Source organism: Neophocaena asiaeorientalis, unplaced genomic scaffold, assembly GCF_003031525.2.
Source record: "Neophocaena asiaeorientalis asiaeorientalis breed wild unplaced genomic scaffold, Neophocaena_asiaeorientalis_V1.1 scaffold87, whole genome shotgun sequence".
Lineage (NCBI taxonomy): Eukaryota > Metazoa > Chordata > Mammalia > Artiodactyla > Phocoenidae > Neophocaena > Neophocaena asiaeorientalis.
The window spans coordinates 1817261-1826379 of record NW_020175432.1 but is presented as its reverse complement, the minus strand read 5'-3'; the positions used below and the strand labels follow the sequence as shown (position 1 = coordinate 1826379).

Sequence of the window (9119 nt, the reverse complement as noted above, 5' to 3'; positions counted from 1 at the left end):
CAAAGTCCCCTTGTGCTCCCATGGAACCAGCCCCTCCCCACCCCAGGCAACCATGATGTGTTTTCTGTCCCTGTAGCTTTGCCTTTGCAGTAGGCTCACTTAAAGGTGCCACCCAGGATGCAGACTCTTGCAGTCTGGTTGCTTTCATCTAAAGGTCCCTCCCTCCCTGTCGTTGCCTTTTACAGTTAGTGCTAGTTCCTTCTGATGGCTGAAGAATATTCCACTGTACGGATGGACCACAGTGTGCACAGCCACTCCCTGGCAAAGGACATCTGGTTTGTTTCCCGATTTTGGCAATTATGAATAAAGCCACCTTAAACATTTCTGTGCAGAATTCTGTGTGGATGTGTTTTCATTTCTCCCAGGAGGAGAATTGTAGGGTAAATGTCTGTTTGACTTTGTTAGTAACTGCCCAGCTGGTATCCAAAGTGGCTGCCACTTTTTACATTCCTATGAGCCACAGAGGAGAGTCAGTACTTTAGGACTGAAACCATTCTAGTGGGTATGAAGTGGTATCTCATTGTGGTTTTAAACTGCATTTCCATAACAACTAATGATATTGAGCATCTTTTCATGTGCTTATTGGCCAGTCCTATATCTTTGGTGATGTGTCCTTTCAAATCTTTTGCACATTAAAAAAAAATGAGGTTGTTTGTTTTCTCATTATTGAGTTTTGAGGGCTCTTTCAATATCTCAGATACCAACTCTTTATGGTGATTTGCAAATATTTTCTCCCAGTGTGTGGCTTGGCTTTCCATTCTCTTAAGTGTCTGGTGAGGAGCAGAAGTTCTCGATTTTGATGAGGTCCAATTTATCGATTTCTGCTTTTATGAAATGTGCTTTTGGTTTCTTCTCTAAGAAATCTTTGCCTTACCCAAGACCATAAAGATTTTCTTCCATGTTCTCTTCTATATGAGTTTAGGTCTGTGGTCCATTTTGAATTAATTTTTGTATCTGGTGTGATGATGGAATTAAAGTTCGTTTTTAAGTGTATGGATGTCCTCTTGTTCCAACACCATTTGTTGAAATGACTTTCCTTTCCCTGTTGTATTGTCTCATCACCTCTGTTGGAAAGCAATTGACTATATATGTATGCATCATTTCTGGACTCTATTCTTTTCCATTGTTCTACATGTCTATCTTTAGTCCATTTCCATACTGCCCAGGTTACTTTAGCTTTGTATTATAGTAAGTCTTAAAATTGGGTTGTGTGAATTTTCCCACTCTGTTCTTTTCCAAAACTGACTCTTCTAGTTCCTTTGCCTTTCCATATGAATTTTAGCCTTAGCTTGCCATTTCCTACCAAAACTTCGGGGATTTTAATTGTATTGAATCTATGCATTAGCTCAGGGAGAATAACATCCTAAAAACACCCAAGTCTTTCAATCCATGAACATGGTATACCTCTCCCTTTATTTGGTCTTAGATTTTTTTCATCAGTGTTTTTGTAATTTCCAGCATGTTTGCTTAGGTTTACACCTACGTATTTGGTGTGTTTTTCGTGCTATTATGCAAGGTACTATCTTGTCTTTTCTTTCTTTCTTTCTTTCTTGAAGAAATTTTATTTGTTTGTTTAGAAATAATTCACATATAACATTATATTAGTTTTAATTTTATTTATTTATTTTTTATTTTTGGCTGCATTGGGTTTTCGTTGCTGTGTGCAGGCTTTCTCTAGTTGTGGGGAGTGTGGGCTACACTCCGATGTCGTGCTTGAGCTTCTCATTGCGGTGGCTTCTCTTGTTACCGAGCACTGGCTCTAGGCACTCGGGCTTCAGTAGTTGTGGCTCACGGGCTCTAGAGCACAGGCTCAGTAGTTGTGGCGCATGGGCTTAGTTGCTCTGCGGCATGCGGGATCTTCCCAGACCAGGGATCAAACCCATGTCCCCTGCATTGGCAGGTGGATTCTTAACCACTATACCACCAGGGAAGTCCCAATACTAGTTTTAGAGGTACAACATAATGATTCAATCTTTGCAAATATTGCAAAATGATCATCACAGTAAGTCTAGTTAACATCCGTCACCGCACAGAGTTACAAAATTTTTTTCTTTGCTCAGAACTTTTACATGGTACTGTTTTTTTTTTTTTTTTTTTTAATATTTATTTATTTAGGCTGCTCCAGGTCCTAGTTGCGGCATGCAGGATCTTCGTGTGGCACGTGGGATCTTTAGTTGTGGCATGTGGACTTTTAGTTGCGGTGTGCAGATTTCTTACTTGTGGCATGCAGACTCCTTAGGTGCGGCATGCGAACTCTTAGTTGTGGCATGTGAACTCTTAGTTGAGGCACGTGTGTGGGATCTAGTTCCCCGACCAGGGATCGAACCTGGGTCCCGTGCATTGGGAGCTCAGAGTCTTATCCACTGGACTACCAGGGAAGTCCCATGGTGCTGTCTTTTAATTTCAATTTCCAAAGTTGTTCATTGCTAGAAATATCTTTTTATATTGACCCTGTATCCTGCAACCTTGCTAAACATGTTAGTTTTAGTGTTTTTTAGTATGTTTTGAGATTTTCTATGTGAAGAGTCATGTCTGCAAGAAGAGAGTTTTATTTCTTCTTTTGTAACCTGTTTGCCTTTTATTTCTTATTCCTAGACTTCCAATGGGAGGTTGAATAGGAGTGGTGTCTGTACATCAAAATATTTTCACTCTTTATAAGGTCTTTTTTTTGCTTTTTTCAATTTTATTTTTTGGCCGCGCCACGTGGCTTGTGGTGGGATCATAGTTCGCTGACTGGGGATTGAACCTGGGCCTTGGCAGTGAAAGTGCCGAGTCCTAACTACTGGACCACTAGGGAATTCCCTCTTTTTGCTTTCATATTGTTATAATGGCTTGCTAGTTCCATGCACTGCTTGCTTTTTTAATAAGTTTTGAAGATTAATACCTGTCCAAAAGCTTTGTTTTTTCTGACAACCGAAGTAATATGTTCTCTTTCCTAACTGGCCAGTACTAAAAATTATGCAGAAAATCAGTCATCTGTAATCTGCCACGTCAGAGATCATCACCAGCAAACATTTTGGTGGTTTCCTATGTTCTACGCATGTGAGGGTATCCTTCTGACAAAATTAGTTCATCCCGTATGTATGCACTTAAATGTCAGGACTCCTTGAATCTATCCCTTGTCTCAAGGTAAGAGCAGATGCAGACCTTGCAAACTGCAGAGGGGCCCCTTCTCGTGGAAGGAAAGTGTCTTGTCCCCTGAATGTCATATATTCCCCTAACAGCCTCCTGCAGCAGATGCATTAAAGGCCAGTGGGAAGATGCCTGAAGGTGGAAGAAAACCCAACCCACTCCAGAAGAGCAAAGGTACGTAAAGATGGAAGGAGGGTGAAACAGCACTGAGGCTTAGGAAGTGATGAACGTGGTGGTGAGTTTTGTTTTTAAGTATGCAAGTTTAAGACGCCCTTTCCTTTCTGGAAAGTATGAGGAAAAGGAGCTTGGCAGAGAGTTTCAGCATAAAGACAGATTTGGGGCATATGAAGATCTGAAGGGGGTTGGCAGGGAATGGGGGGGAGTCATTTCCTTTCTATATGACCCCAGAGAAGAGCCACATTGCCATCATGGTGCTCCCTTGGGGCACCAGTTCCTTGATCATGTGACTGTTTCCCCACCAGAGCTCTGAGAACAGGACTTTCAGAGCGGGTATGAGACCTCATTTTCCTGCCTCTCACTACCTTGGGTGGGTCTTCCTCATAATGGTCTCCCCATACCCCTTCTACTAGAAGCTTTCACCAAAGTGATATGAAAAACTTTCAGTTTTTCTGGTTGTAGACATGATATGCGTTTGTTATTAAACAAAATTGGAGAATGTAGCCCAGAAGGGCGGAAACTCACTTATGATCTACCACTCAGACCATCTCTGTTGGTATATGTGCTCTTCAGTCCTAGTCAGTGTGCTCATTCTAGAAGTCTGGGAAGGCTCCTCTCCAGAGTAGTACTTCACCCAACTCCTCCGCTGCCTGCTTCACCAGCAGTGGTGGGCAGCTCTTCTTTTGCATAAGAGCGAGTCACAGAAAGCAAAATTGTTTCTCGGCCTGCAAACCCTCATTCAGAATGGTGACAGCTTTGCGTCCCATAGTGGAATACTAAGTATGTTCTTTTACAGGTTAGATTTCCTGCTTTATTGTTCAGATCAAGGGTCAGCAAAACTTTTCTGAGCCAGTGGTTAATATTTTAGGCTTCGCAGGCCAGGGGATCTCTGTCATAGAAACTTAACTCTGCCTTATCGCAGCGTGAAAGCAGCCACAGGCAGTGTGTACGCAAATGGGCGTGTCTGTGTCCCAGTTATTTACAAACACAGGAAGTGGGCCGGATCTGGCCTGCATGCTAGAGCTCGCTGATCTTGGCTTGGATGTTTGTCAGAAATTGTGCTGTTCCTTGACCCAGGCACGATTGAGAAGCAAGCACATGGAGCTGGAGCCGGTCTTCTAGTCTTTTCTCATGCAGTTGGGTTGAAGGCCATGTGTGAAGCTGGGAAAGCTGGCATGGCCAGAGGGGTCAAAAACTGGGCCTGCCACATTTAAAAATCAGGGTCCTCAGGACTTCCCTGGTGGCGCAGTGATTGAGAATCCGCCTGCCGATGCAGGGGACGCGGGTTCGTGCCCTGGTCCGGGAGGATCCCACATGCCGCGGAGCGGCTGGGCCCGTGAGCCATGGCCGCTGGGCCTGCGCGTCCAGAGCCCACAGGCGGGAGAGGCCACAGCAGTGAGAGGCCCGCGTACTGCAAAAAAAAAAAAAAAGAGCAGAGGGCAGAACAAGTATATCATGTGTTATTAGATTCTTATACCCTGAACACAGAATCTTTTATTTTTTTATTTTTTATTTGAAGTATAGTTGATTTACAGTGTTGTGTTAGTTTCAGGTATACAACAGAGTGGTTCAGTTATACATACATATATATATATATTACACACACACACACACACACACACACACACACATATATTTTTCAGATTCTTTTCCCTTATGGGTTATTACAAAACATTGAGTAGAGTTCCCTATGCTATACAGTAGGTCCTTGTTTATCTGTTTTATACATAGTGGTGTGTATATGTTAATCCCAAACTCCTAATTTTTCCCCCCCTTCCCCTTTGGTAACCATAAATTTGTTTTCTATGTCTCTGGGTCTGTTTCTGTTTTGTAAATAAGTTCATTCGTACACAGCATCTTGTACTTAAACTAAGCAGAAAGGCTTATTTGTATCTTTCAGTTATAAAGACTGCATCTCTTTTCTAGTTCTACTTTAAAATATATTCAAGTTGATGGGTGGGAATTTCCAAAGGTTTTTCAGCCTTCTCTACTGCTCCCTCGTAAGGAACTGAGTTTTTGGAAGCAGGTGATATTGTACAGAAAAGTTAGCTGCTCCCAGCCTTAAGTATAGAGTATCTTGCTGACTGTGCTGACTTCTGGGGATTCTCATTGGGCCCACAGACAGCAGTGGAACTGGCAAAGGTGACCTACAGTCTACCTTGCTGGAAGGGCATGGCACTGCCCCACCTGACCTGGATCTCTCGGCCATTAATGGTAAGTCATTGGCTGTACCTGTCCTTTCCCCAGCTGGGGGTTGCAATGCATGTCTGAGGGCTCCCAAAATATGCTCTTCTCACCTTAAAAACACTTTTTTAAAAAAATTGAAGCATAGTTGATTTACAATGTTGTATTAGTTTCAGGTGTACAGCAAATTGATTCAGTTATACATATATATATCTATTCTTTTTCAGATTCTTTTCCCTTATAGGTTATTACAAAATATTGAGTATAGTTCCCTGTGCTATACAGTAGGTCCTTGTTGGTTATCTATTTTATATACAGTAGTGTGTATATGTTAATCCCAACCTCCTAATTTATCCCCGCCTCCCCTTTGGTAACCATAAGTGTTTGTTTTCAATGTCTGTAGGTCTGTTTCTGTTTTGTATAAGTTCATTTGTATCATTTTTTTTTAAGATTTCACATATAAGTGATATCATGATATTTGTCTTTCTCTGTCTCGCTTATTTCACTTAGTATGATAATCTCTAGGTCCATCCATGTTGCTGCAAATGGCATTATTTCATTCTTTTATATGGCTGAGTAATATTCTGTTGTGTATATATACCACATCATCTTTATCTGTTCATCTGTTGATGGACATTTAGGTTGCTTCCGTGTCTTGGGTATTGTAAATAATGCTGCTGTGAACACTGGGGTGCATGTATCTTTTCAAATTATGGATAAAACGCTTTTCTTGATCTTAGACAAAAGTGTGGTCCGAAAGACTCCACAGTTAGAAAAAACAATGTCAAAGAAAGCCGAGTCATCATCATTTTCTGCCTTGAGGAAAAAGAGCCCAGTAAGTCTCTGAAATGAGAGGGAAGCCACTATAGCAGGTTGGCTAAATCTGCCCTGTGCCACGTGCCCCTCGAAACCTGGGGACTCCAAGAATAAACAAGCCAGCTGTGCCTTTTAGAACAAAAACCTTACCCATCCTTAGAGGATTTGCAGTTTCAGTTTCCCCAGCTACATGTACAGGAGGGGATACAAATGCAGGATCATGTGAAAAATGAGATTGAGGCCTTGTTTGCCAGTGCCACGCTAGGGAAGGCACTAGACCAGGCCCTGTTCACGGCAGGGAGGGCGGCCAGGCTGTGGTCTCACCCAGGTGGGAACCCCAAGTCCTGGTTCTGGCAAGGCAACAAGTTGGTGGGTGCCCTTCAGCTCACGCTTGACAGACCAGCTTGCAGGAAGGGACCAAACCACCTTCCTTTTCACAGAGGACTCGAAAGACTAAATGAGCAAATAGAAACGAGTCGATACACAGTCTAGAATTGTTGAATTACTGATTGAAAAAAAGTACAGACAGGTTAGGATTCTGCCCCTCCCCGGGAAGAGAGCTGGCTTTATACCAGTTCACGGGGAACCAGCAGTGTCTTTTTCTTCTCCTGAAGGATCTCTCCGAAGCGATGGAAATGATGGAATCCCAAACACTACTCCTGACTCTGCTGACCTTGAAGGTGAGGACGGAGCCTCCTGCACGCGTGTCGTGGGTGGAAGGGCGGCCACTGTCAGCCGCGGAGGTGAGGTCGCCTCTGGCCTGAGCTTTTGTTTTGCATTTCCCAGATGGAAAGTGGTCTTGCTGCATTCGAAGAAAAGGCAGAAAAGAATTTATTAATAATGTGCAAAGAGAAGGAGAAGCTCCAGAATAAAGCTCACGAGCTGAAGCGCCAATTTCTCCTCTGTCAGAGGAAGCGGGAGCTGGCAGACGTCCTGGATGCGCAGGTCAGGGGTGACTGCAGCCTCCAAGAGGCGCATCCTGGCAGCATTGTCCCACGGGGGTGGTGGTGGGGTGGTTGGAGGGAGCCTTTATTGTGAGCGTCGCTCCTCGCCTGGCTCTGACTCTGTGCCCGGCTTTTGACACCACTGGGTGTTGCTACGTGACGGTTTATCAGAGGACAAGGCGGTAATGTCAGAACCAACCAGCAAGAGGGCTCTGTCCCTTCAATACATATGGGCATGTATTCTGGTGACTTGTATCCTGAGACTTGTGTCCAGTGACACAGATGTACTCCAGACCTGCCCATTTGGGCCAGGGTGCTGGTGGGAGACTTGGGCTTGGTGCTGTGTGGTCAGTGCTGGGACGGGAGTGTCCATGCTAGGGAAGGTCACAACGAATCGTGGGAACCTAGAAAGGGCCGATCAGGGAATGGGGCTCCTCACCCAGTAAGTATGTATCCTGGGGCCGCCATAACAAAGGACCACAGAGTGCGCGGCGGCTTAAACAATTGACATGTATTTCCTCTCAGTTCTGGAGGCTGTAAGTCTGAGATCAAGGTGTCTGCAGGGTTGATTCCTTCCGAGGGCCACGAGAGAAGGCTGTGTCCCAGCTTCTCTCCTTGGCTTGTCGATGGCATGTTCTCCCTGTGTCTCGTCACCTGGCTCTCTCCCTCTGAGTGTCTGTCTCCACATTTCCCCCTTTTGTAAGGACACCTGTCATACTGATCAAGGCCCAGCTTAATGACCCCACCTTAACTGAATTACCTCTGTAAAGTTTCCAAATCAGGTCACATTCTGAGGTGCTGGGGGTTGGGATGTCAACAGAGGAATTTGTGGGGACACAATTCAGCCCGTAACACCCAGCATGTACACATGAGTGTGCCCAGCAGCCCGGCCCCGAGCTGAGAACAGGGTCCCTATCCTCGTGGAACTCATAATAGAAGGGAAAGGAAAGACAGTCAAACAAATGAATCCTTACAACCCCCAGACAGCAGGTACAAGGGAAAAGGGGGCTGCCGGGCATGGCCTTGGTCGGGGGCAGGCATGTCAGCTCAGTGCTCTGGAAGGCGGACACGTGTTCCTGGTGAGGAGACCCAGGCCACCTTGCTACTGGCCGGGCCATCTTCGGGGCACCTGGGAGTGAGGGGAGAGCCCACTGCACCCTTGGAAGTTTCTCTGGGAGACCTGGCAGAACAGTGCAGTGTCTTACCTCACAGGTGCCGCGTCCCACAGGCTCCTTCCCCTTCTGCCTGCAGATCGAGATGCTGAGCCCCTGTGAGGCCATGGCCAGCTGCTTTAAGGAACGATACAAGACATTGGCGACGGCCCTGGACACCACGAGGCATGAACTGCCCGTGAGATCAGTCCACCTGGACGGAGACGGGCAGTGCTTCTTAGGTAGGAAACGGGGCAACTGCCCGGCAAGGGGTGGGACGAACCTCCCAGTGCATGCTGGCATCTCCTGTGTCCTGGGCACCTTTATCCGTTCGTGTCAGGTCATAGGCCTCCTCTCAGGTAGACGGCGTGTACCCCATCAAATGGCAGAGGACGCAGGGGGCCAGCAAGGCTGCGGTTTGTGTGGGGTCATGCCCTGAGTAAGGACTGTGTTGGGGTTTGAACCTAGTCTGAAGGACCCCCGCAGTGATTTCCCGTCCTGCTGAAAGGCGTCCTGGGGAGGCTGCAGTCTCTACAAAGGTGGTTTGGTGGCTGGGGAACAACAGGGCCACCGACCCCAACCCTGTCCTGCCTTCTAAGCAGAGCTGAGAGGGTCCCTTTCCTGTATAGCGTTCCCACCTAATACTTCACTTGAAGAAGGCGGCAAGTGTGAAGAGTGCCATCCTCTATCCTAAAATTCTCTTTAGAACAAAAAT

At 45.7% G+C, this 9119-nt stretch overlaps 1 protein-coding gene across 5 annotated transcripts in view; it reads left to right on the top strand.

The window, feature by feature from the left end:
- HAUS8 (HAUS augmin like complex subunit 8) overlaps positions 1 to 9119 on the top strand; it is a 21908-nt gene that overhangs the window by 8679 nt on the left and 4110 nt on the right. For 3 of the 5 annotated variants that reach the window (XM_024767669.1, XM_024767668.1, XM_024767672.1), the window contains exons 4-9: positions 3225 to 3306; positions 5431 to 5523; positions 6234 to 6328; positions 6924 to 6989; positions 7096 to 7254; positions 8466 to 8646. In XM_024767669.1, coding sequence (XP_024623437.1) covers positions 3225 to 3306; positions 5431 to 5523; positions 6234 to 6328; positions 6924 to 6989; positions 7096 to 7254; positions 8466 to 8646 — 676 coding nt within the window. The remainder of the gene's footprint in view (positions 1 to 3224; positions 3307 to 5430; positions 5524 to 6233; positions 6329 to 6923; positions 6990 to 7095; positions 7255 to 8465; positions 8647 to 9119) is intronic. The other 2 variants (XM_024767671.1, XM_024767670.1) reach the window with 1 other exon arrangement.